This window comes from Xiphias gladius, chromosome 17, assembly GCF_016859285.1.
Source record: "Xiphias gladius isolate SHS-SW01 ecotype Sanya breed wild chromosome 17, ASM1685928v1, whole genome shotgun sequence".
NCBI classification, from domain to species: domain Eukaryota; kingdom Metazoa; phylum Chordata; class Actinopteri; order Istiophoriformes; family Xiphiidae; genus Xiphias; species Xiphias gladius.
The window spans coordinates 22,647,913-22,674,392 of NC_053416.1; the positions used below are offsets into that span (position 1 = coordinate 22,647,913).

Below are 26,480 nucleotides of genomic sequence, written 5' to 3' on the forward strand. Positions count from 1 at the left end.
GCCACACCGCTTATGTTCTCTGATTCAATGGCTTAGTGATGGCAAAATGATCTTGACGGTTGTGCTAACGCATTGGTCTTTGCTTTTTTTCACTTTGTTGATGAGTATTGAATAATGAACAAACAAGGAAGTCACACTGCTTCATAATTAAGCTTTAGCTCACTAAATTAACCCTAACTAATAACACACAAAATGCAGGTGAGTAAACCTTTCTTAAACATTTAGTGTCTGGTTTTTTTTTTTTAATCCAGACTTCACAAAACATATTTACCTTCAATTGTAGATAATGAACCATAATCATTATTGGAAACCTTTTGTGACTCTTGTCTAAAAGTACCCCTCCCCCTTAATTGTGGCTCTATGTGGTTGTTTAACTGTCGTTTTCCACTGTTTGACTATTTGGCTCAGATGCAGATGTGTTGGCCTTTTTTGTGAGTTGTTTGTTCCTTGCTTCTACCCTTTGTCTGCTTTGTTTATCTCTATGAAGGCTGGTCATTTGATGGGGTGGGCCACGTAGTCGGATATGGCAATACATGACACATACTGAGTACATTTATTAAAAATCTTTCAAGAGAGTTGGTCAGTTTAGTTAAATCTTGTTTATTACTCTATATTCTTAAATTTTTAATTTACAAGTGCTTATGATAAGAGGCATGCATGTTTTCAGTCATTCTCACTCTCACAGAACACAAGGAGCACCTGTAAGCGTCTTTGTGTCTTTGTTTTGCTCACTGGATTGTTCATTAAGTTAATACACATTGATAATAACTTTCTGGCTTATTTTTTTTACTTTTAATTCAACATGCATCTGGCATTAGGTCATTCTACAGCATTGGCCTTTCAATTCGTAATCTACCAATAGCATTTAGAATAAAAAAACTGACTTGCTTGAAGTACACACAGCTGAAAGTAACACATTGTGTAGCCTCTCAAGAGGTCAAAATTTAATTCACATGTATTTTTTCTGTGCCTGTCTCACTACACTTCATATGACATAATTTCCGACTACAGCATGTATGGCATCCCCTTTCTATCAGTCATGGCGCCGTTGCCTGATGACCTCTGTGCCATGACTACCAATATTCTAAATTTGAATCTCCCCTTTCTATTAAAATTTGGTATGTACTCTTTTCCTATGAACGTGTGCGTGTGTGTTTGTAGACATCCTGTCAGAAACTGTAACATTCTTCTGGGGCTTGGCTCCTGCCCCATTTCCCCCCCTCTCTACAGCCGCCAAAACCCTTCAGATCTTCAACATTGAGATGAAGAGCAAGATGAAGGCACACACCATGACGGACGATGTTACCTTCTGGAAGTGGATCTCCCTTAACACAGTTGCACTTGTGACTGACAATGCCGTCTACCACTGGAGCATGGAGGGTGACTCACAGCCTGTGAAAGTCTTTGACCGCCACTCCAGCCTGGCAGGCTGCCAGATCATCAACTACCGCACTGACGCCAAGCAGAAATGGCTCCTGCTCATCGGTATCTCAGCCCAGGTAAATTGCTGCTCATGCCTTCTGGTTTTATACCAAACATATTGAGTTCAGTGGTTCAGAATTATTAAGTCCGAAACATGTCTTCATCAGCATACACAGTAGGTAACCTGTTTGCATTCATAGGTCACCACAGACACAAAGTAGCTGTACCTTTAGCATTGGTTAACCATTTTGTTTCTTACATATTTATGTGTACTGCTTTGCCTTTTTCAGCAAAATAGGGTGGTGGGGGCCATGCAGCTCTACTCTGTTGACAGAAAAGTTTCTCAGCCCATCGAAGGCCATGCTGCCAGCTTTGCCCAGTTCAAGATGGAGGGAAATACAGAGGAGTCGACTTTGTTCTGCTTCGCTGTCAGAGGCCAAGCTGGAGGAAAGGTAACTGATGTTAACAAAATAATAAGGGAAACAGGTGTCATTGGCAAAATCCTAGGAAAACCTCCCTGAGTCTGTTTCTCACTAGTGTTAATTTGGTTAACCAAAACTATGACTAAATATGTTTGTCAGCAACCCTTTTGTCCATGACTAAGACAAGGGGATAATGAGAAGGCACTGATGTCATTAAACACTAACTGTGACTATATCAACATGCAATATCGTTTATGAAAAAAGACAAGACTAAAATGTAGTTTAAAGAAATAAAAACTTTATCAAACTCTCTCTATATTTTCATTGACGAGGAGACAAAATTACATAGAGCATATTTTCCAACAATAATATAATCTAAATGTCCTTCTTTGAATGGCTGCACTGCATATTTCTCTTCCTGTACGCTAGAATAATCTCTCTGGTGATTCTGCATACAAAGAAGCGCACCAGTCACCCATGAACGCACTGCCAACAGTACTAGACTGGACCTAGCTACACACTTAAACGCTATGGCTGTAGGAGATCGGATAACGTACATTGAGGGGAAAAGAACAAGACAATTTGACCCACTTCAAATATAATGCCGCCAAGAGAAAAAGTGAGTGTGTAGTCACTTATTGTCAGAGGAGAAGGCCTGCGGCTCCAAAATCACTGGGAAAAAACCACAAACCATAAGAGAAACCTCTAGGCGCACCACACAGAGACTAAGGTGACCTAACGTTAATAACATTACATTACTTCTAAAAACAACTACTAAAGGCAGTGGTGTCACATTATCTATTAGCATCTCACAACAACGGGACATTGCTACATTGCTTGCAGATGGGGATTTAGTCTCACTTAAAATCAGCAGCCTAGTCAGCAACGTTGTCCAACCTTTTGCTTAAAACAAGCTTGTTTATTTTGGAGTGAACATGCTATCCCAGTTAAAGCACAAACAACTTAATTGCCGTACGCATATGATAATCAGGTCTTGTCAAATTTGAATGGTTCCGTGATAGCTAAATGTAGTCTATCTGAGACCTCTCCTGGTTATTAAAATGCACAGCATATAATGAATGCAGCATATAATGTATGCTTAGTTTTGGGCTTGAATAAAGTCTGCTGGGCAGTAGTTAGCTGTCTAGTACTCAGCTTGCTTTGTGTGCAAAGAGGATTTAAAATTTACAAATTTATTTAAATGGTAGTGTAACCTATTATTAATACTTACTGTATAACACAGTCTAGTACAGCACTACGACTAAGGCCTACAAAATTACAGATAAGGTCAACATTTTTCTGGCACAGTCCTGACAAAACTGAACATTATAAGCATAGGATTTATTGCAGGGCTATCGTACAGTCTTTTTGATTGTGAAAGGTTTTCTTTTTTCTCTTCACTTTCTGATTGGCTGATATTGCAAGAGTTAGGTGGCATTGGATTTGCTAATGTTGTTGTATCTTTCCATCCTTAATTGTTAAAATGAGTTGGAGGAAATCTTTTTTAAAACAGTTTGCTTAGCTGTGACTAAAATGCTCACTCTTTGATCTTGATTAAAACTAGACTAAAATGCCAAGTGTTTTTGCGTCAACCAAAACTAGACTAAACTTTGTTTTTCTTTGTTTTAGCAGACTAAAAATAAAAAGGGTGACGATGACTAAATGACTGAAGTGAACATGGATTCTTATCTCAGGACTGAGACTAAATCTTAAAAATAGCTGCCAAATTAATACCTTTTCTCACTTTTGTTTTCCCTCTTTGGCACAGTTGCACATCATCGAAGTGGGGACGCCACCAACTGGCAACCAGCCATTTCCAAAGAAAGCAGTGGATGTGTTCTTCCCTCCAGAAGCCCAGAATGACTTCCCTGTGGCCATGCAGGTATGTTTCCGTAATTAAACAACTGGCTCAGACAAAGCAAAATCAGTAGCCTAATAGATCGCCATAGTAGATCTTCACAAAATAATAAACTGCCATTCATAAAATTCACATAAAACATGTAAATTATATATATTCAGTGTGGCATCTGCACAGCATCTTTACTTGGGAAAGCAAGTGTGTTCCTTCACAATAAATTTCTGCTTGAACCCCTTCAGGGTGCTTCAAGGTCCCCCCCAATTAATCAATTAATTAATTAATTAATTTTTAAAACCATAATTACATTAATAGGCACAATACGTTATTTTTTCCTTCTTGACAGATAAGCTCCAAGCAAGATGTGGTTTTCCTTATTACCAAATATGGCTACATCCACTTGTATGACCTGGAGACAGGCACCTGCATCTACATGAACCGCATCAGCGGAGAGACCATCTTTGTTACCGCTCCACATGAGGCCACCTCAGGCATCATTGGCGTCAACAGGAAGGGACAGGTAAAAATGTCAACCATCTTTAGCATGGGTGCTCCGTCTTCTCAATATCAGAGTTACCTTACTACTCCGATGAAACCAAATATTCTTCACACAGCCACAGCAGAACTTCTTTATTATTTTTTCATGGCTGCTTATCAGTGTTGATAAGCAGCCATGAATAAAAATGCTATATCCCTATATCCCTTATCAGCGATCACATGTCCAGCAAATCTGACAGAGGTTAATGACTGTAGACAAGCACGAGATCAAACATCAGTAGTTGTATGGGGTAATAACAACATCTCCTTGTTTGTCTGTCACCATCAGGCAAGCCCAGACTTTGCCAGGAGGCATTATAAATAATCCAAAGTGTAGTGTTACACACAGAGAGAGGGGAGAGGGTTGTGTCTTATTGCTTTTCTAAAGCTGAACCAGAGAGGATAACTGGATCCAGCCAACTGATGAATAATGTTCCAGCCAGGCCACACACCGAATGAATTATTGAGTGAAGAGAGGAAAGCTGATCTGAAGCAGTGACGGATCCTGCTCAATGCCATGGCAGTGAAATGCATATGTGTATGTGTGTACACACATCACATGCACACAAACATATACACATAGGCAGTGATCTGAGATAATAGGCCACTGCCTAGGCTTCTCAGTGCCTCCAGTTGAGTGGGTTGGTAACTACAATACATTACTACAATGGTAGTTTAAACTTTTAATCAAATTGTAGCTGAATATTTGTGTTATTACAGTACTTGGCTCAAAGTTAATGGTAAGCATACAATCTAAAGATGAACCTTCTGAAAGTAAATAATTCTCTATCACTCAATTGCAATAACCACCAAGTATGTGGAGTTGGTTAGAGATTTTTTTTACAGATATCAATGGTGGTTAACCACAGGGGCATGCTGTCCTGACACTGTAGTGAGGAAAAAATCAGTGCACTCACAATCTTACTCTATGCTAAAGTGTTGAGATGTTGAAGTCATGGATTGAGATGAAAAAAGATGTACCAATATGAAAATAAGCCCCCTGGGCGTCTGCAAAAATACTATTAGAATTCTTCTGATATGTTAGTGTCTGGTATCTGATTGTACATGTCTGTATCTCCAGCGTTACTGCTTCCACACTACCTAAACTGATGCCTGTAGTTTTCACAAAGATTTTTTTTTTTTTATTGGGAGCTATTGACTTCCGAATCTGAGCATCAGGATCCCTGATACCATGACTCAGATTGGGCAGTGTGTATGTGTTAGACCTAGCCTCACATTGACATATAATGATAGCTGCAGATGAACTGCTGCACACAAACAAGAGAGGGACAGAGGAGGGAAAGGAGTGAGAGAAAGCGAAAGAGCAAGAAAGGGAAAAAAAGGGCCCACCACCTACTATCACATGATGTAAAGTTGGAGGCACAGTCTGGTGCCCTCAATCCTCTTAGTGCTTGTCCTCTCATCCAATCAAATCTCAACCGCATCTTCCACGTCATCAGCATGACAGAGACCTGTGATGTTTGCCCTGCAATTTTACTGTTCTGTGTGTGAGTGTTTATGTCTTGTCTAGTGTATCACTTGATACCACAGCTTGTGTGTCATCTGACGCTTTGTGCTCTCTTGTTAAGACCAGTTGTGCTGGCAGGTTTGTCTTTTTTTTCCATCAAACTCCGATCATTGTATTTAAATAGTATAATACATTTTAAACAGTGTAAGAAACTGAAGGGTTTTGCTAGATATGTTTATAGTTCTGTATTTTTTCACTCAAGTGTTGACACAAATGATCAGAGAATTTCTTTAAACAGCAATTAGGCAGAAAATGTAAGGCAAGGCTTGTTTCAGTAATCATTCCTTTCTTGTCTTCATTCACATTTTTCTGTTTATAATCATCCCTGAATTTAATGTTAGCCTTTTTATCTCATTCCGACACTGCATCCTCCTACCTGTATCCAACACACCTACATACTGAGTCAAACTCAGAATCTCCACTTAGGGACCTATTTCTGCTCCTTCTTTTCTGTCCATTTTTTATTCCAACTACCTCCAATTAGTCCACCCACATTATAGAAAGTAAGTGACCCTGCTTTAGTCACAGGAAGAATGAGGTCTATTCACCCGTGTTAAAAGCTGGGGTACTGACCTGCTGGGCTTGTTTGTAGAGGGGCTGACACTGGCAGTCTTTCTCCTTCAACCCCTCCCCTTTCCTCCGTCCTGCTCTTTCATTCGACTCTCTCTCTGTTGCCAGACAAACGCTCACAAAAGCCATGCGTTACACTGACCCACTAATAATACATTTGCATTCAGCAGCCACAACCCAAGGCCAGAAAGAATTGAATGGTGTTTAATGCTATTGCCCACAGTTAAATTCAGCTGAGGTTGTTCAATCCACTAATTTCTGGAACAGGATGTGAATGAGGAATTTGTTGATTTATGTCAGCGTGTTCTAGAAGTATGTAAGATGAGTTCAAATAAAAAAATCATTCATTGCATCCAAACAGATTGCATTCTCTGGTTGGCAGAACTCCTCCTACATTTTTCAAAGTAGTGATTCAGAGCCTTGCTAAATGTGGGGCAGGGGATAGAGGGGCATTACATTTGACTTAATCTGACTTAATGTTTCATAAATGATGGAAGCACATGAAGGCAGAGGTTTACAAAATAATGTGGCTGGTATGGTGATAACAGTGAGCCGCTCTTTGCCTTAATAGAGTCTGACAGATTGACTTTGAAGCAATATGATTTTGTAACTCCACCTAATTGTCAGACTTTAAAACAGAAGTCAACAGTAGATGATACTGAACTGACTACAAGCACACATACAGTATATGTAAAGTTTGTTTGTTTTTTTTTTTTTTGTTTTGTTTTTTCCCCATCAGATTTATGCAAAAAAGCGGATAAAATCAGTAGCATGATTATGCAGTGTAACCCTTATCTGGTCTGTAGTGTACTGTACTGAATAATTCTCTGTATTTCCCTGTAATACAGGTGCTGTCTGTATGTGTGGAAGAGGAAAACATCATCCCGTACATTACCAACGTACTGCAGAATCCAGATCTGGCTCTCCGCTTAGCTGTCCGCAACAACCTCGCCGGCGCTGAAGAGCTCTTCGCACGCAAGTTCAACAACCTGTTTGCTGCTGGCAACTACTCTGAGGCTGCCAAAGTGGCTGCCAATGCACCAAAGGTACTCATCCTGTTAGAATGCAGTTAATCAACACGTCTCAAGACAGTCTGAATACAAATGTAATATCCACATGGTTGTATTTCTTTTAGGACTGTTGTATTGGATTACATAATATTCTACTGACTTATTTTGTCTTTGGTCAGTCATGTTGATCAGTTCTCACCTTCAGTTGACCTTTCCCCTCTCAGGGTATCCTACGTACCCCAGACACCATCCGTCGCTTCCAGAGCGTTCCGACTCAGCCAGGCCAGACCTCCCCCTTACTGCAGTACTTTGGTATCCTGTTGGACCAGGGCCAGCTCAACAAGTTTGAGTCCTTGGAGCTTTGCAGGCCCGTCCTCCAGCAGGGACGAAAGCAGCTTCTGGAGAAGTGGCTGAAGGAAGACAAGGTATTGCTAATCTCCATCTCAGCCTCCACTCACAGGAAGAGGCTCCTCCTGAGCTGCCTGTATGTTTACATAACTTTTTCTATCATCTTGGGTCATGTGAGACCATTGTTATGTAAGGAGTTTATGAAGTTTCCCTTAGAAACCATTTATTTGGGTTGGTCCGTAATGGTCAGCAAGAAAATTGTGGATTGGGGCTGTGATTTCATGTAGATTTGTTCACACTTCTAATTTGTGGCATTTTTTATTCAACATTATTTTTGTATATTATGATATCCACTATATTATGTTTTTTTTAAGACATACATTTGAGATATTTGGTATTCATCTTTCATTTTGTCATATATAAACAGCCTAAAATTTCCACAAATTAAAGGGACGTGTTTTAAAATAGTTCTGAATTGGTTCCAATGCTGATGTTACTTGACATACTTTTCAGTTGGAGTGTTCCGAGGAACTTGGTGACCTGGTGAAGGCAGTGGATCCTACCTTGGCTCTCAGTGTCTACCTGAGGGCCAACGTCCCCAACAAGGTCATTCAGTGCTTTGCAGAGACTGGTCAGTTCCCCAAGATTGTCCTGTATGCCAAGAAGGTATGTCTGTCCTGCTGACCTATTTAAGCTCTCCTAGTTTTGATCATTCCCAAAGACAAACTGCACGTAAAGGAAATAAAATGAATTTGAGAACAGAAAACCATAACTACTTCCGCGTGCGTGCGTGCGTGCGTGCGTGCGTGCGTGCGTGTGTGTGCCTCCATGAAATGTAATGAGAATAAGAGCACTGATTGTTGGATCCTGTCAGTTACATTAATGGATTTAAACAATGGCCCTAAAACTTAGTTAGCAGTAAGTAGATGTGTCATTGTGTTTTTTCCAGGTGGGCTACACTCCAGACTGGATCTTTCTGTTGAGGAATGTGATGCGAATCAACCCAGAACAAGGCCTGCAGTTTGCACAGATGCTGGTCCAGGATGAAGAGCCACTAGCTGACATCACACAGGTCAGAGGAAGGGAGGAAGGATTTCCAGGGATCCATCAGGAATCCATGGAATTTTTTTGTGAAGTACTCCCAAATTAAAAACAAATGGAGGTTGCCTGTCTGCTGTTTTATAATATTAAGATCGGAAGAGGTCTCTCTTAAAGAGCTTGACATTTATACCTTACTCTTATTGAAACTGACAAAGTTTTGTGTAGTAGGAGTTCAGAAATGGTTGCCCTGCAGCAAAGGGGGGTTGGGTTGTAGTTCTTGAGGTTTGGGTTAGACCTGACTATAATTTTCTGAATAAAAATAAACTTTGTGATCTTTGCACATCCCAAGTCTGCAATTAACAAATCGACCCTAAACTTTCCTCGAAAATCAGAAAAAGTATTTGACTGAGTCACATGAGATGTCGACGTCTGTGAACATCAGCTATCCTGTAGTATAAAGGAAATGCACCTCTTGCTTTGCTTCCTACCACTGCAGACTCACTGCACTGCAAATGTCAGCTGCTGACACAGCTTTCCATATTGCCTAAAGTGCTGTACTGGCAGGTAACAAGAATTTTAACAATAAAACACATTGCATTAGAGGCTGTCTTCAATTGTTGAAAGAGGAAATGTGTTGTATTCAGCCAGCTCTCAGTTTATATTGTAATTGGTCTTAAAGCTTTAGAGAAGTGTGTGTGTTCTTCTTGCAACTCTCAAGTTTAATCCTGTCAATGGTGCAGAACTGAAGGACACTGTGGCAGAAGTGTTGTGTTTATTTTGGTGAGAGGAGTTGTGCACTAATACCTATAGTGCAGTTGTACTTTATTTAGTACAAAGAGAGGTTTTGACCATTAATATTCTCGTTAGGGTTGTAGCAGTTACACAAAGATGGTCTCTCCTTATCTTTAGAGTTGTGTGACAGTGTGTCTCTGTGTCTGTCCAGATTGTGGATGTGTTCATGGAGTACAACCTGATCCAGCAGTGCACCTCCTTCCTTCTGGACGCTTTGAAGAACAACAGACCCTCAGAAGGACCACTGCAGACTCGCTTGCTGGAGATGAACCTCATGCATGCTCCACAGGTGGACACATGTTCACACACTTGACTAAAAGGTATTCAATTAATAAAGCTTGGAACCATTTTTTCTAACTTTTTTATTACTTTATATCATGGGTGCAGGTTGCTGATGCTATCCTGGGCAACCAAATGTTCACCAACTATGATCGTGCCCACATTGCCCAGTTGTGTGAGAAGGCTGGACTCCTGCAAAGGGCACTGGAGCATTACACCGACCTGTATGACATCAAGCGGGCTGTGGTGCATACACACCTGCTCAACCCAGAGGTAGGTTTCAGTTACTGACGGAGGGAAATTAAATTAAAACTAGAGGCTATTTTTCTTTGCTTTTTGAGAGACTTGTGATTAACTGCACTGTAGAAACTTTAGTACATGTTGTGCAACCAAGGACTTAACCTAACATTTCCACCTGTACTTTCAGTGGCTCGTGAACTTCTTTGGCTCGCTGTCAGTGGAAGACTCTTTGGAGTGCCTCAGGGCCATGTTGTCGGCAAACATCCGCCAGAACCTGCAGATATGTGTCCAGGTGGCTTCCAAGTACCATGAGCAGCTCACCACACAGGCTCTCACTGAGCTCTTTGAGTCCTTCAAGAGCTTTGAAGGTGAGATCTCAAACTTTATAAAGGCATACTGCCTCATTTGATGTTGAAATCTTTGTTTTTCTTTTTCTTTCTTTCTTTTTTTATTTTTTTTGGTGAAATACATTATTCTATAATCCAGACAATACGTTTTTTTTTTTAAGGTCATAGACACTGATTGAATGCTCGGTCAGTCAGAGAGAAAAAATATTGATAAGTAGCCTATACAATCTTTAGAAGTTCATATGTTTGTAGAATGGGGAAAATTGACCTTAATATTCCTGTATCCAGGCTAGACATTAGATGAGCATTTGACTTGTCTCTCAGTTTCCGTTATGCAGCTATTCCCTCCCGCCCATGTACTTGCAAAGACGTCCCGTAACTATCAATTAGACAAGTAGGTCAGTGCAGAGGCAGGACAATCAATAGATTGTACGGAATGACCTGGAAGTGCAGCTAATTAGCCATTAGTCCAGCTCTTCTACTATTACTGAAGTAATGGAGTATAAAGGTTAAGTAAGCCAATTTGGGAAGAGAAGAACTGCAGTCTCGGTGCTAGGTTTTAATGTTGATTTGAATTTTTTCAGGATGTATTACAGGACCTATAACGCTGTCATCAGAATGGTGGAGTTTTGTGAGTGGACATGCGTGTTGTTTGAGGCTTCATGTAACTGACTATCTTTCTCTCTCAGGTCTGTTCTACTTCCTGGGCTCTATTGTGAACTTCAGTCAGGACCCTGAAGTTCACTTCAAATACATCCAAGCTGCTTGCAAAACGGGCCAGATCAAAGAGGTGGAGAGGATCTGTAGAGAGAGCAACTGCTACGACCCTGAGCGTGTCAAGAACTTCCTTAAGGTAAAGCCGAAGTGACAATTGGAGTGGTCAAACACTGAGATTTAAAAGCTCTTTTCTTCCTTTATCTGGTCCTTTCTTTCTACTTCTTTTCCCTCTTTCCATTTCAGTCTGTATCTGAGCACAGTACAGGTATAATATAAAGTTGTATAACAATAATGAGACTAATAATAAAACTAATAATTATAATAATGGGGTATATAATAATACTAATAAAAATAAATATAGCAACAGTAATAATCATGATAATTGAAGCAGTTGGGGTTGAGCATGATCATGGGGGCAGTAGGTGGTTTGCAGAACAGATCCAGACTCTCTAGCACCAGGGGTAGAAATACCTGCAGAAAGCGTCAGGAGGAGAGAGGAGAGAGGAGAGAGACGAGAAAGCACTAAACTATGGGAGAGAGAAGAAGTCAAGTTAGTAACAATTTTGTTGATGTTGGTTAAGATATCTTGCTGACTGTAGTCTCTCTCTCTCTCTCTCCCTCTGCTCTGTGTGATGAACAGGAAGCCAAACTCACCGACCAGCTGCCGCTCATCATCGTCTGTGACCGTTTTGACTTTGTCCATGACCTGGTCCTCTACCTGTACCGCAACAACCTGCAGAAGTACATTGAGATCTATGTTCAGAAGGTAAGGCTCAATAAGGAGACATTAAAATTACAATTACACTTCATCTTTACATTATAGACATAAGCTAATGAGGTTTATTTTTTTTATTTTTTTGTGTGTGTGTGTCTTTCAGGTGAATCCTAGCCGTCTGCCTGTTGTGGTTGGCGGCCTCTTAGACGTGGACTGCTCAGAGGATGTCATCAAGAGCCTAATCTTGGTTGTCAGGGGACAGTTCTCCACTGATGAACTGGTCGCTGAGGTGGAAAAGAGGAACAGGTGCTGCACTGTTCCATCTAAATGTTTCAGATCAATACATGCTCTTAGGGAGTACCAATTGATGACAATGCTTTTTAAATAAAATTATATATAAATTACAGTAATCTAAAATCAAGTTGTCAAACATAAAACTGAACCTAACGTGGAGAACCGTGTCTGTCTATTGCACCAAGTAGGATTTGACTGGTGCTTCATCCAGATCTGAGAGGTTATTTGAGCAGCTAGAATGAATCTCTTTGTCTTACAGACTGAAGCTGCTGCTGCCATGGCTGGAGTCTCGCATCCATGAAGGCTGCGAGGAGCCCGCAACCCATAATGCCCTGGCCAAGATCTACATCGACAGCAACAACAACCCTGAACGCTTCCTGCGAGAAAACCCGTACTATGACAGCCGCGTGGTGGGAAAGTACTGCGAGAAAAGAGACCCCCATCTGGCCTGTGTGGCCTATGAGAGAGGACAGTGTGACCAGGAGCTGATCAATGTGAGGATGAATTTTTGTGCTCACCTGCCTCTCACTATGTATCCAAATGTCTTGGTTTCAGTCCACCACCCTTTCATGGTGTACTGCATTTAGCTACTTTTGCTACTGTAATTTATCTTCTTTTCCCATCAGGTCTGCAATGAGAACTCCCTGTTCAAGAGCCTGTCTCGCTACCTGGTCCGTCGCAAAGACCCTGAGCTGTGGGCTAGTGTGCTGCTGGAGAGCAATCCCTACAGACGACAGCTGATTGACCAGGTACAGTACACACGAAGCAAGTTTGATCTCATTCAGTACTGGAGCCTGCTGCTTTTCTAAACTTCTGTTCCCGTTTATCTGCTCTCAGGTGGTGCAAACAGCACTCTCAGAAACCCAGGACCCAGAGGAGGTTTCAGTCACAGTCAAGGCCTTCATGACTGCAGATTTGCCCAACGAGCTCATTGAGCTTCTAGAGAAGATTGTATTGGACAACTCTGTCTTCAGTGAACACAGGTGTTTAACAGCAACAGATTTTTTTTTTTTTTTTTTTTTTACTGTTTTACCTGTTTCATGTCAAAACCAAATTTCAAAATTATTGTGCTTAGGGTTCTGTGTTGTCTTTTTCCCACAGAAATCTGCAGAATCTGCTGATCCTGACAGCGATCAAAGCTGACCGTACTCGTGTGATGGAGTACATCAGCAGGCTAGACAACTATGACGCTCCTGATATTGCTAACATCGCCATCAGCAATGAGCTCTTTGAGGAGGCCTTTGCCATCTTTAGGAAGTTTGACGTCAACACCTCTGCTGTGCAGGTCCGTCATTTGGTCTTAAACAGCAATACTTATACCTTACTGACTGAAGAGGTGTTGATTATCCATGTTTTTTTTGTTTTGTTTTTTTTTCTTTCTCCGTAGGTGCTGATTGAGCATATTGGCAACCTGGACCGGGCCTATGAGTTTGCAGAACGCTGCAATGAGCCAGCTGTGTGGAGCCAGCTGGCTAAGGCTCAGCTACAGAAGGGCCTGGTTAAGGAGGCCATTGACTCCTACATCAAAGCTGATGACCCCTCTGCATACATGGAGGTGGTACAGGCTGCTGATAAGAGTGGTAAGGAAACTTGTTGAGCTTAAGAAAGATAAGATGGCATAGAAAAAAAGTACCTAACTTGGTTGCGATTTTATGTCAATGTCTGAAGTATTTAAGACTATATTCAAGCTATTCTGTTTCTGAACTGCCATCAACAAAATTCTTTAGAGGAATTTTCAAAACTTTGCAAATTATAGTGGGAAAGAATACAACCTGACTTGTTGTGATCTGAACAATCACTATGAACAGAAGGCAGAGTGGTCGAGAAAGCTTTTAGTTGTTTGCCAATGCCACTTCGATTGAAATCAATGAGTATGGAGCACATTAGTTTAAGTGTGGAGTTTGTCATTTGAGTTTTTTTCCTCCAGGGGTATTTGATGACAGTTTTACCTAATGCAGCAACTCTTTTTTTGAAAGTACACATTATCAGCATAAAATAAAATTGAGGCAGTATTCCACATCTACCAAAAATGAAAAGAATTCATGTGAGAAAACACCAACAGTTTGATATTACTGTCCATGTCCATGTGTTTCAGGTAACTGGGAGGACTTGGTCAAATTTCTTCAGATGGCTCGTAAGAAGGCCCGTGAGTCCTATGTAGAAACAGAGCTCATCTTTGCCTTAGCCAAAACCAATCGCCTGGCAGAATTGGAAGAGTTCATTAATGGACCCAACAATGCTCACATCCAGCAGGTTAGTCTCACTCTCATCGAACCTCTGCAAAATAGCCATCAGGTCAAAAAAAGTAAAACCATATGTCTTTATCAAATCTGTTCTGTAGGTCGGTGATCGCTGCTATGATGAGAAAATGTATGAGGCCGCGAAGCTGCTTTACAACAACGTCTCCAACTTTGGTCGTCTGGCTTCAACTCTGGTGCACCTCGGGGAGTACCAGGCTGCTGTGGACGGCGCCCGCAAGGCCAACAGCACCCGCACCTGGAAAGAGGTGTGCTTCGCCTGCGTGGATGGAAAAGAGTTCAGACTGGCCCAGATGTGTGGTCTCCACATTGTGGTGCACGCTGATGAACTGGAGGAACTGATCAACTACTACCAAGTAAGATGGAAACTACGGCATTTTGTTTGCCACTTTCACAACTTAGCCCAAATACATAAACGCTTATTTACCAAATCCCATCCTCCCTCTTCTCTCTCAGGACCGTGGTTACTTTGAGGAGCTGATCACCATGCTGGAGGCCGCCCTGGGCCTGGAGCGTGCTCACATGGGGATGTTCACGGAGCTTGCCATCCTTTACTCCAAGTTCAAGCCCCAGAAGATGAGGGAGCACCTGGAGCTCTTCTGGTCCAGAGTTAACATCCCAAAGGTCCTGAGAGCAGCGGAGCAGGCTCACCTGTGGGCAGAGCTGGTCTTCCTGTACGACAAGTACGAGGAGTACGACAACGCCATCATCACCATGATGAACCACCCGACAGACGCTTGGAAAGAGGGACAGTTCAAAGACATCATCACCAAGGTACAGTTGGATTTGATGTCAAAACCATTATATTTTCGTGCATTTTTGATACCATGATATTTTTCTCTTTTATAAGCTATATGACTGTGACTACTTCTGTCCATCTTTCAGTTGAAATTACACTAATGTGATATCTTGTATTAAAACCTGTGATGGGGCTTTTATGTCACTACTATCTATTCTCGTTTTGTTTAACTGTGATTTTATGATTACTGAAGAATTATAAAATACTGTGATATTGCAAAATTATGATTAGCACGTCATTGCACTATATATTCTGATCCAGTGTTCATCCTTCTTAAATTATTGTTTCTAAGACTTTTTTTCCCCTCTGCACCCTGTGTAGGTGGCCAACGTGGAGCTCTACTACAAAGCCATCCAGTTCTATTTGGAGTTTAAGCCCTTGTTACTGAATGATTTGCTCATAGTGCTTTCCCCCAGACTGGACCACTCCCGTGCTGTCAACTTCTTCAGCAAGGTACACTTTAATCTCTTATAATGATAAAGAAGGAGTATGATTGAAATGTGCTATGTTTCTCAGGATGGATATGATGATTGTACATGCGTGTTCACAGGTGAAACAGCTGCCTCTGGTAAAACCCTACCTGCGGTCAGTACAGAACCACAACAACAAATCAGTCAATGAAGCACTTAACAACCTCTTCATCACAGAGGAAGACTATCAGGTAAGAGCCTTTGTCAGTGCCAAGGTATTTTATTGAATCTTTTGATCTCAGATATTCCATTATTTTTTCATTTGGATTTTATGTCACTCATGTTAGGCACTGAGGACATCAATAGATGCCTATGACAACTTCGACAACATCTCGCTGGCCCAACGCTTGGAGAAACATGAGCTGATTGAGTTCAGGAGAATCGCTGCCTACCTCTTCAAGGGCAACAACCGCTGGAAACAGAGTGTGGAACTCTGCAAGAAGGATAAGCTCTATAAGGTGCTTTTTCCATTTTCCGATAATGGTTCATTAACCATTACTTTCTTTGTGAATATTTCAGATAAACTGCTTAAATTAACTGAGGCCTACCTGAACCTGTCCATGCTGTGTCTCCCCTCTAGGATGCCATGCAGTATGCGTCAGAGTCCAAGGACACAGAGCTGGCAGAGGAGCTGCTGTCCTGGTTCTTACAGGAGAACAAGAAGGAGTGTTTCGCTGCCTGCCTGTTCACCTGCTATGACCTGCTGCGGCCTGACGTGGTGCTTGAGACTGCCTGGAGGCACAACATCATGGACTTTTCTATGCCGTACTTCATTCAGGTCATGAGGGAGTACCTCAGCAAGGTGAGTCAGCTACGTTCTTTTAAGGCTGGAGTTAAGCCAACTGAGGAATAAATAGATTTTGATATAAATCATCTTGTCACAAGGATGATTTACATTACATCCAATACAAGGATCAGAGCAAATGTGAATACCCACAAATATGTTGACAAGTTCTAACCTTCACAGTTTTTTTAAAATATGAACATACCATTGTTTTCTCTTTGAATGAAGTAACAAAAACTGTCATTTATTAACCATACTTAGAATCCTTTCTGATGGCCTTCTGTTAACCGTCTTGGTTTAGTCTGCGTCCTTTACCAGCTTTCATTATGGGGAAATATTTTTAATTTTCTTCTTCTATGCTGCACCTCTTCTCTTCCAGGTTGATGCAGTTAAGGAACAGGTGAAAGTTAAAAGCTCTGGTTTTGATCTCAGAGTATTTAGCTCGGAAGACTGCAGCCTTGAGTGTGCATGGTTTAAGCTATACCACGCATTGCACTCTCCCTTTGACACAGTCACTTAGAAATCTTTCAGGCTGACACATTGTAATTGTGGGGCAACATTATAGGTATGCAGTCTCTAATAAAAAAAAAAAACTGTAGCAGTCTGCTGCAAGAGTGTGAGATTTGTTATTCCCTGCATTGATATTACTTCTAACTAATGATAACTGATAACTTATTACTGATTACAACATGCATTCACCTGCACGCAGTAATCAGTTATCAGGAAATCAGTTATTTGTAGAAAAAAATGCTAATTTTTTATATAATATGGCATGATGGCCACATGCAAATCAAATTGGCTTCAGGGTGGGATAGTAATAAATTTGTCAAAGGCTTGTGGAGGGGGAAGAAGTTGGGGATAAGATGATATTTGCTGTCAGGTCAAAATATTACAAAAGAAAATCACATGCAGCAATTTCCTAGTTAGAAATGATTGTAACCTTGCTAACTCACTTTGTGTATAGAGAATCCAAACATAAGGTGAATGTTCTGCCAGTTAAGTAACCACAATTTGCTCCAATCCCGTTTTAAAGAACTATGAACCTGAAGCAGACTGCAACAGATATTAAACCATTAGTTCATAAAATATATTATCCATCAAGTAGGTTTGTTGGAGAAAATGCACTCAACACAAGAACTTTAATCATGGTTGTCTTACATTCTGCATTAATGAAAATATCAACCATTTTGTTGGCCACTGGTGCTAACAAAGGAGATAAGAAAAGTATAACACATTTTCTGTTAATTCACTTAAAAGTGCATTTCCTCACAGTTAACGACACTGCACAATGTGAAGCTGTATGTGTTTTTTAAAAGGTTGATGCATTTTGATGTATTAGCCGGTTACTGGAACAAGCATGTGTTAAACGTGTATTGCTGATACGTAGCAGCAGGCTGTTGGTTGTGTCTGGCTTCTTGTAGAAAGCCATGAACTATAGGGAGCACCTGGCCTGACATTCATCCTCCCCCCTGCGTCTCCCTCTTCCTCCTCCCAGAATGCCTCTGAGTGCTGCAGCTATATATTTACTGCCAGTGGTGTAACACAGAGCATTAGAGCATGGGATGGTGAAGCTTCAGCTTGTTGAAACTGTGTGTAGAGAACTGAAATTAAAAAGCTACTATTGATCTGAAGAGGCATGGAGAAGAGTAATAATAAATGCATATATCAAGTGCACTGCTGAGCATCTCTTACTTTTAACTCTAGAAATAATCTGCATCCAGGTGCTGCTGCTTTCCCCTGAGATTCCGATATGTACATTTTGTGTCTTGCTGCATCTGACTTGCTGCCTGAAGACACTGTTTTTCTTTGTTTGTTTTTGAAGAATTGGCTACTTTTATTATTGTTGTCAGTCAGGCCCCCCGGAAAGTTCTAACATAAGAAATGAAAATGACTACTATAACTTTTTTTTCTCATTTCTTCTTCTCTCTCCTCTTATTTAGCATTACTAGTTGGACTTCTTTGTATTTTAGGCACAGGAAAGGAGCCAAGGACAATACTCAATAATATATTACTGCCGCTATTCAGTACAAGGTGTAGGAATCTCTGCATACCATGTATATAAAGTGTGAAAAGCTTAAGCGAATAGTGGTGGTTTAGTCACCTGAAATTGTCTTCTGTTCCTGTCAGTTAGGTTTCGTTTTATCCTGTTTCTTAAGTGAAATCTGCTCAGATTGGCGGTCCACATTAGCCTTCTACTTGTCAGAAAAGTTGCCACAGAATAGTTAGCAAATATACTGTACATGTAACGGTTTTTAATTTTTTCACTTGTTTAGTATGTTGTTTACTCGTTTAGTGGTGTGGCTTTGTTCTAAATACACTTATTTCTTTGCCTTGCAGGTAGATAAACTAGAAACTTCAGAGTCCCTAAGGAAAGAGGAGGAGCAGGCAACAGAGACGCAACCTATTGTCTATGGTAACAGTCCTCTAATAACATCATTTGTCTATTTCACTGTGATCAAATACAAAAGGAAGCAGTCTTCTTCAACACATGACACTTTTTAGTCCCTATATTGTCCAGGGTTTCCTGTTGTCAATCAGCTTTACAGAGCTTGGAATTTAATAAAGCCCCTGAAAACTTGTCTTCAAATATTAAACCTGCAATAACTGTTCTTAGTTTTTAGCTTTAGCTTTTAGCTCTGTTTTTGGTCTCTTTTGGTCTCGACCAACTCCTGAGGGAAATATTTGGCTCTACAGCCAAATAAAAACAAATGTGTGTATATGTATATGCTCTACAGCTAGTCATCAACAGTGATGAACAGTACAGTGAGTTTTGAGTTTTTTCGCTGAAAACCTGCCGCAGTGAACCATAAAGTTGTGGGCCGGTCAGCTAAACAATGGGCTGAAACTCACTGTAAAGCTCTGTAAAGCCAGATAAAGGTGATAATTCTCTGTAGGTTCATCACTACAATTGACTGGTTTCCTATTGTCACGTTGTTTTCACACTGTCAGGTGATTATTATAAAAATATCAATTATAAAGACTTATTATTTCTTAGTATTTCTCTTTAACATTAAATAATCATGACCAAATGCAAAACAAAGTTTAAAAAAAAAAATAACTTTTAGGTATTATTTATTAAGAGCTTAGTTCTCTAAAACTCAGCAAATCTGTTTTATCAGGACTGTGTAGGTGTGGTTTGATCAGACCAAACAACCCACGTTCTTTCATCAGATTCTGATTCAAATGTTGCTAAATATGGAAACAAAAATATGTGACATTATTCCAAATGAGTCAAGAGCACTGCTGGGGGCTGACTCTAGCAATACCTACCCTTTTCCCGCTTTTCCGACCCCACAGTTCATTTACTGAAAATAGCTGTTAGTTTCAGTTTCTCGTATATATCAGCAGCAGTGAAGGAAGCAACCAAGCAGTTGTTTTGCATCCATTTCAGTGATATTTAGCAGGTCAACACACCTCTACGGTGCTGCTGCGGGTTTGGCATTCTGTTAATGCTGAGGTTAAGGAGTGTCTATCTACATGCTGTCCAGAACTTCCTGCTACCAAAGTGAAGAGCACCGTACAAAGGTTTGGGCACCCCAAGAGAATTGAGCTCTCAGATAATGTTTACCAAGGTCTCAGACCTTAATTATCTTGTTAGGAAAGGAAAAGTGATGTAAATTTCAAAGCTTTATAAATACTCTGACTCCTCAAACCTTGTTCCAACAATCAGCAGCCATTGGCTCCTCTAAGCAGCTGACTAGAACTCTGAAAATTCAAGTAACTGATGCCCACAAAGCAGCAGAAGGCTGTAAGAAGAAAGCAAAGTGTTTTCAGGTAGTGGTTTCCTCTGTTTGTAATTTAAATAAGAAGAATCCTAATTATATAACTAACAAAGAACAGAGCTAGAAGCCTTTTTGAAAGAAAGAATTTGTGGAAATCCCCAAAAAAGAACCAAAAGCCTCTCAGCTTCTACAAAAAGCCTTTACACGCTGTGATACTTGTGAAAGGGGGTGTTACTAAGTACTGACCATGCAGGGTGCCCAGACTTTTGTTTGAAGCCCTTTTCCTTTTTTGTTATTTGGAAATTGTAAAAGATGGAAATAAAAACGTAATCTTGCTTAAAATATTAAAGAAATGTTTCATCTTTAACTTGATGCCTTTTGGAAATCAGCTCATCTTCTACTCACTTAACTATTCACAGTAACAGAAATTTTGACCAGGGGTGCCCAAACTTTTTCATGCCACTGTAGTTTAGGCCTAGGATGCCACATCTGCAACAGGATGCTGACAGCAGTTCATTTAACGGCCGCCAGTGTCATTAATAACAAGGGTTTTCTGAATGTTACACATGGTACCTTTTAGAATAAAACAGACCACTTACATATCTGAAACTGTGTGTGTGTGTGTGTGTGTGTGTGTGTGTGTGTGTGTGTGTGTGTGTGTGTGTGTGTGTGTGTGTGTGTGTGTGTGTGTGTGTGTGTGTGTGTGTGTGTGTCTTGCGTCTTGCAGGCACACCCCAGCTGATGCTGACAGCCGGCCCCAGCGTACCTGTGGCCCCTCAGCAAACTTATGGCTACGGCTACCAGGCGCCTGCAGGATATGCTCAGCCAGCAGCTCAGCCAGGCTTTGGCTACGGCATGTAAAGACCCCACCCCCTTCTCTCCACATGTAGGCTGGAGCTACCATCCATCCATCTCCCACAGTCCTTCACCAGACCATTTCTGTCTCTCTGGCTGCCCTCTGCAGGGAGCTCGTTTTTTTTTTTTTTTTTTTTTTTTTAAATTTTTTTTCCCCTTTTTAAACTGTCATGAAGGACTCAGTTTTATTTCTGTTGTCAAAGATTGAATCACAAAGATTAATTTTCTCACATTCCGTATCGACTAGATTAATTTTTCTTTTGTCTATTTTATTTGAATGAGAAATGGTTTATGTACAATGGGGGGCTTGTGGGAAGAGCTAGTCCTCTTCTCAGTTTAAAAAGGTCTGTTGTGAAGCATCTGATTTGCACTCTGTAGTGAGAAGAAATTAATGTAGAACCTCTTTCTTTTGATGTGTGTGAGCAGCTTCTTCTGTCCGACTGTAAAATGCATTTAATTATTGTATATTCAGACACAAAAACTGCTACGATGTTCTTCTATATTTGAACATGAGACTGCCGCTTCCATGACCACAATCCTGAAACACTACGTTGTACCTGTCAAGTCCCCACACTCATGCTTCAGGGCTATTTCTTGAAGAAAATCCAAGAGAGTGTTTTACATACGATCTTCAGGAAAGTTTCTTTTCAGTAAAGCCTATGCAGGACTCTCCAAATGAATCTGCAGTCAGATGACATTGCCATGTGCTTTAAATACTGCTCTAACATGGGACCATTACACCTCAGGAGGGACTGCAGACCTGTTTGTTTTTGACAAACATGCCCCATGCCCCTTCTTTATGCTGCAGTTTGTTTCTGCTGGATATCATTTTAGGTCACTGTTACTGATTGTGCAGGAGAGATTTTTCAAACCTCATTCTTCTCATGTCCTGATGAGGGTTGCCTTTAACCTTTTCAGTTCACCCACTCATCCAATTCAGAAACAGTATCACAAACTTGTGGTAATTTGAAGTTTTTATCTAAGGCTAGCGTGTATACAAGAAATCAATCATTAACTCCTTATATTCTTATCTAAATTACCTTAGATTTAAATTGTGCACTTAAAGATACTTGATTGTGCATAAACAGGATTATAATGAATGAAACAGCAGTTTTGTTTTCCACTTAACAATAAAGGCTTCTTGTTTGTCAAGAACAGTCTGATTGTGTCTTACATATACTACTTTGTAGCTTTCCATCCAATTTATTTACTGCTCACCCAGCTCTAAAAAAAAAAAAAAAAAAAAGGCAAGTAATGTCATGGTTCGGAGAGAAGTGGTAAAAAAAAAAGTGAGCAGAACAATCATAGGCAGTAAAGTGTATGCAAGAGATCTTGTTTGTAGTACAGTGTAACATTGTACACAACACTGTGACGTCACACTCGTAGAATAATGACTTCTCCATTTCCAGAGACAGTGTATCAGTGTTTCTATTGTCTGACTGTGCAAATTGGCAGGGCAAAGGTGAACCTGGGAGTCAATTGAAGCCAAACGAGATCACAGGAAACAGTAGTAATTTGTGTAGCTTTCAGTTAAACTGAATGAGATTTCACTCCATCTGCCAAAGACTGGTGCTAGTATGACTATACCTTAAAACCACTTCTGTGGTTTCACTCCCACAGGAGTTTTTAAGGACCTCACTTTTTGAACATGCTGAGTCTACTGTACCTTTTTAAAACCAACCAGTTAACATAATCTGATACAGTTCACATCTCAATTTTGTCAAGTGTTAACGACTTGTTGATTCAGTGGTTTTTGAAGCTGTACTCTGGTGTTGAATTGGATTCTGTTGTAACATGCTCCTGTTACTTTGTCTACCCTGTGTAATATGTGCTCTCTATATATTCGTTACAGTTCAACGATATAATACTTACTTAATACAAGGATGTAGCAGTAGCACCCTCTGATGGTACAAACCAGAGGAAGCTAGAAGTAGAGCAGACTAGCAAAAAAGTCTGGTCTGCTGAGTTCCTACCATTGTCCAAATCTCAAAACAGCTGGAAGATAGTGACTTAATGTTTCCTTCGGAAGATACACACAATAAGACAATGTGGACATCGTAACCAATTAGGTGGAGGCATTCATTCCTACTTTCAGTTGTGTAAAATAAACTCACTATTTCAGAAAGTGTAACTGTAATATGGCGTATAAGACCAATAGTTAGGATACTTCATTGTTTTATAACAAAATCCAAATGACTCAGTCACATCACAATATTGATATTACATCCAAGCTGCTCTACTGCTGCAATGTAAAGTCATGTTACATCAAACTTCATTGTGGTAACTTCGTGTATTTTTACCTCATTTCAGAATTTATTTTGTTGATTGATTTTTGTCTTTGAGGACATAACTTGTGGATCATTTTGTAGTGCTGTAATTCTAATGAAACGATCAACAATAACATCAAATTACTGCCTTGCTCGATTTCTTTTTGACAGAATTCATGTTTTTCATACATTTCCTGTGAGCATCATGTCTTAAACTCCAGGCCTTACCAGACTGGTTGGTGTGGAGGACTGCAGCATGAAAAATTTACTGTGCCACTGTCACAGAACTATCAGCAAAGAAATAAACATTAAGCTTTTATTACTGCTATCCAAGAGCCCACTGATAATATGACAGGCATTACGAGCACAAAACTGCACAATAAAGTCAAGTAGTTGACATGTTATGAGTCCATTGTTCTTATAAAAATACAAACTCATGGTAGCTCAACTTTGTTTAAATTGCAAATGGTTTTAACAACAAAGAAATTGTATGCAAGTCCTACATATGCAAACTGGAACTCTAGTAGAGCTTCAAGTCTCCAGTGACACTATCAATCAGATCAGCTGGGCCTGGACCGATACCCAACACAGTGCGTGACCCAGGTGCAATTTGTGTCCTTCCCGCATCCTGGATCAGGCTGACAGGAAGCCCTATTTCTTTGGCTTGACCCAGCAGATCCAGCAGGGTGTCCTCGTCAGGGGCCTTCAACACCACCTTGGGCTGGCCGTGGTACTCCCACTGTTTGAGAAGCTCGGGGTTCCTGCGCTGGGCCTGCTTGTAACCTGTCACAGCAGCATGGGCGCATTGGGCAGCGACCTTTCCTTTGCCCATCTTCAGGTCATTACGGACCACAAGAATCATCTTGAACTCGCCTCCTTCTCCCATCACACTTGCCTCACTGGTGCCATTGCCCATCGCCTCCCTCAGGCTTTTGGATGCTGGGCCAAAAAAGCGTCCCCGAATGTGCCAGCCGAGGAAGAGCCCACAGCCCAGTCCTGTTAATACACCCAAGCCCAACGGACCATACAACACATCCATGTTTAAACCTGCAAAAACGACAGTACAGAATAAATTAAGTCACTAAGATGCGCTTATGAGGAAGTCTGAAACAGCAGCAACTTCATCATTTTAAAGCTGAGAGTGAAAATGTATTCCTGATCTTGGTAAACAGCAGCTGACAAAACCATCTCACCACATGGTCCATTCACTAACTGTTCTGGATCTTTCGACCATTATCACATTATCTTTCCCAGTTGTCATGTAAATGTAATGTTCAAATTTCCATTCCTCTCTATTTAATGAGCTTTTTCTCCATGTTGGCTTTAAAGATGAGATTGAAGCTCACTCATGGAAGCTTAAGAAGAGGTACTTTACGGTCAAGCTTCTTTTAGTTATTTGCCCCTGACATACACGTCAGACAAAACAGCATCAAGCTCATATGGCACATATGGTTATTTTTTTAACACTGTTGAGTAACTTTGTGTGCCTGTTATAACCTCTTGCTAGAAATGTACACAGAGTTAAGTTTGTCCATACATCACTGATTTAAGACTCACTAACGGCAACTTTGTGGGCTAACAAGCTAAGTAACTTTGTATGTGAAACTAGCCTGGCTAACGTTAGCTTCCTGGCTATAGGCAGGACCGCTTCGGTACAGTCGATATCAGTTTACCAACAAACAGACTCACGGTCATACATTTCATGGCCACACCGGCATAATTATTTTTACTTTAGGTTACACTGGTGTCACCTCATACCTGCGTGTCTGTTGGACGCGCTGCCGGCGTGAACGAAGCTTCGTCTCGTTCACGTATGGCCCCTTGGTGATGGCGTCACAACATCGCGACTTTTCCAGAAAAAATAAAAATATGTACTTAATTTAACTGACAACAGCAATATAAATGCGAAAAAGCTGTGAAAACATCCGATATTTCTATAATACTGTATATTTATATTACATATTCTTTATAGTGTAATTTTTATTGTCGTCCATGTTCCTCACAAAGCTTTTTCTCTTCCTCTTCCAAATGGCAGAAGGCATGCCACAGCTAACTTGGGTTTTGTGCCACTGGTCAGCGCGTTCTGTGGTACAGCTGTCTGGAGAAAATAGTCCCCTCTGGAGCCACCAGTTTGTGCGTCAAAACACATCTGGTAATGTCACAAAGGCTTCATGGAATGGGTCTAATTTCTAATGACAGAAATTGAAACAAATTGCCTCATACCACCTCCTAACGAATATCAAAATGCTCAGCACCATTTGATCAAATTTTTCTTTTAATTTATCCATATTTGGAATTAGTGGGGACTGTTTGTGCCCACCTCCACACGCTGTTCCTCTGACGGGGGGCCCATGAAGACTGCGCGCATGCTAACATACGTTTGCTAACGTTATACACCATAAACTGGTTACTGGTCATACCAGACCAAGAAAGGCTGAACGGGGCAAAACTTGGGAGTGAATGGAATCATTTTAAAACGATATCACGCAATTTTCATTTCAGTCAGCAGAGAAGTTAGGCTACTCTGCCCTGTGCGATACACCTGTTTGAAGTGCCATAGGATGACAAATGCTGCATAAGCCTTGGTTCAAACTATGTGTTCAAATGTTGGAGTTACTCAGTACCTATCCTCCAACATTCAGCAAATACAATACATGCAAACAAATAAAATGGAACTGCAGTGTCTAGTTAGCTAACAGTAGAAGCCGATGCTGCCTCCCTCCAAGATTTCATGTAAAATTTAGGCACCTTTAACCTTACCATAGTTAGGCAACACAGCACATCTCAAAATCCTTCAAAACCTGTCAGCTATGTTATTGTGGAGACCCAAAATGTTCTGTATGAAATGAATAAATACAACATTATGAAACAATCATATAATTATAGACAAACTAAGGAGCCAAATGAAACCATAACATTTTTGAATAAGCCAATAAAATAGTAAAACTCAGATCACTATTCTTAAGAATTCAAGACCTCCAACCTCACAGGATGATGATGCTCCTTTGGTTTAAAGTAAACACTGAAACACTGCCATCCAATAATCAGATGATGAACTGGTATGTAATACATAAACAATTCAGATCAGTAAATAAATAGACAAAGACATTTTATTTCACTTCTAAACCCAGATTTAATCTGCTGGTTTTGGAATCAAACTGATTTATGAACAAAATTTTTAGTTGCATCATTAATTAATGCTTGACTT

The 26,480-nt window shown here is 40.5% G+C and overlaps 2 protein-coding genes across 4 annotated transcripts in view; one reads left to right on the forward strand and one right to left on the reverse strand.

The window, feature by feature from the left end:
• Positions 1 to 22,162, forward strand: part of cltca (clathrin, heavy chain a (Hc)) — a 34,597-nt gene extending 12,435 nt beyond the window's left edge. For both annotated transcript variants that reach the window (XM_040150270.1, XM_040150271.1), the window contains 28 exons: positions 1,231 to 1,499; positions 1,713 to 1,874; positions 3,613 to 3,726; positions 4,046 to 4,219; positions 7,183 to 7,380; positions 7,569 to 7,769; positions 8,206 to 8,358; positions 8,642 to 8,764; positions 9,677 to 9,814; positions 9,913 to 10,077; positions 10,232 to 10,412; positions 11,081 to 11,244; positions 11,749 to 11,874; positions 11,987 to 12,129; positions 12,377 to 12,611; positions 12,744 to 12,866; positions 12,955 to 13,100; positions 13,219 to 13,402; positions 13,505 to 13,697; positions 14,213 to 14,370; positions 14,459 to 14,731; positions 14,832 to 15,149; positions 15,496 to 15,627; positions 15,725 to 15,835; positions 15,932 to 16,102; positions 16,225 to 16,446; positions 18,766 to 18,841; positions 20,878 to 22,162. In XM_040150270.1, the coding sequence (XP_040006204.1) occupies positions 1,231 to 1,499; positions 1,713 to 1,874; positions 3,613 to 3,726; positions 4,046 to 4,219; positions 7,183 to 7,380; positions 7,569 to 7,769; positions 8,206 to 8,358; positions 8,642 to 8,764; positions 9,677 to 9,814; positions 9,913 to 10,077; positions 10,232 to 10,412; positions 11,081 to 11,244; positions 11,749 to 11,874; positions 11,987 to 12,129; positions 12,377 to 12,611; positions 12,744 to 12,866; positions 12,955 to 13,100; positions 13,219 to 13,402; positions 13,505 to 13,697; positions 14,213 to 14,370; positions 14,459 to 14,731; positions 14,832 to 15,149; positions 15,496 to 15,627; positions 15,725 to 15,835; positions 15,932 to 16,102; positions 16,225 to 16,446; positions 18,766 to 18,841; positions 20,878 to 21,011 (4,787 nt within the window). In that variant the 3' untranslated portion in view covers positions 21,012 to 22,162. The remainder of the gene's footprint in view (positions 1 to 1,230; positions 1,500 to 1,712; positions 1,875 to 3,612; positions 3,727 to 4,045; positions 4,220 to 7,182; positions 7,381 to 7,568; positions 7,770 to 8,205; positions 8,359 to 8,641; positions 8,765 to 9,676; positions 9,815 to 9,912; positions 10,078 to 10,231; positions 10,413 to 11,080; positions 11,245 to 11,748; positions 11,875 to 11,986; positions 12,130 to 12,376; positions 12,612 to 12,743; positions 12,867 to 12,954; positions 13,101 to 13,218; positions 13,403 to 13,504; positions 13,698 to 14,212; positions 14,371 to 14,458; positions 14,732 to 14,831; positions 15,150 to 15,495; positions 15,628 to 15,724; positions 15,836 to 15,931; positions 16,103 to 16,224; positions 16,447 to 18,765; positions 18,842 to 20,877) is intronic.
• A 1,001-nt stretch (positions 22,163 to 23,163) lies between these two features.
• Positions 23,164 to 25,389, reverse strand: ptrh2 (peptidyl-tRNA hydrolase 2). Of its 2 annotated transcripts, XM_040150275.1 has the most exons (3): positions 25,276 to 25,389; positions 25,031 to 25,119; positions 23,164 to 24,319 (listed from the first exon to the last, which is right to left on the reverse strand). In XM_040150275.1, exon 3 carries the CDS (start codon positions 24,309 to 24,311, stop codon positions 23,793 to 23,795), a length of 519 nt encoding a protein of 172 aa, XP_040006209.1. In that variant the 5' UTR covers positions 24,312 to 24,319; positions 25,031 to 25,119; positions 25,276 to 25,389; the 3' UTR covers positions 23,164 to 23,792. The 2 variants fall into 2 exon arrangements, with proteins under 2 accessions (XP_040006209.1, XP_040006208.1); XM_040150274.1 differs by lacking the exon at positions 25,276 to 25,389 and having other exon boundaries at positions 24,962 to 25,043.
• Between the last annotated feature and the right edge of the window lie 1,091 nt (positions 25,390 to 26,480).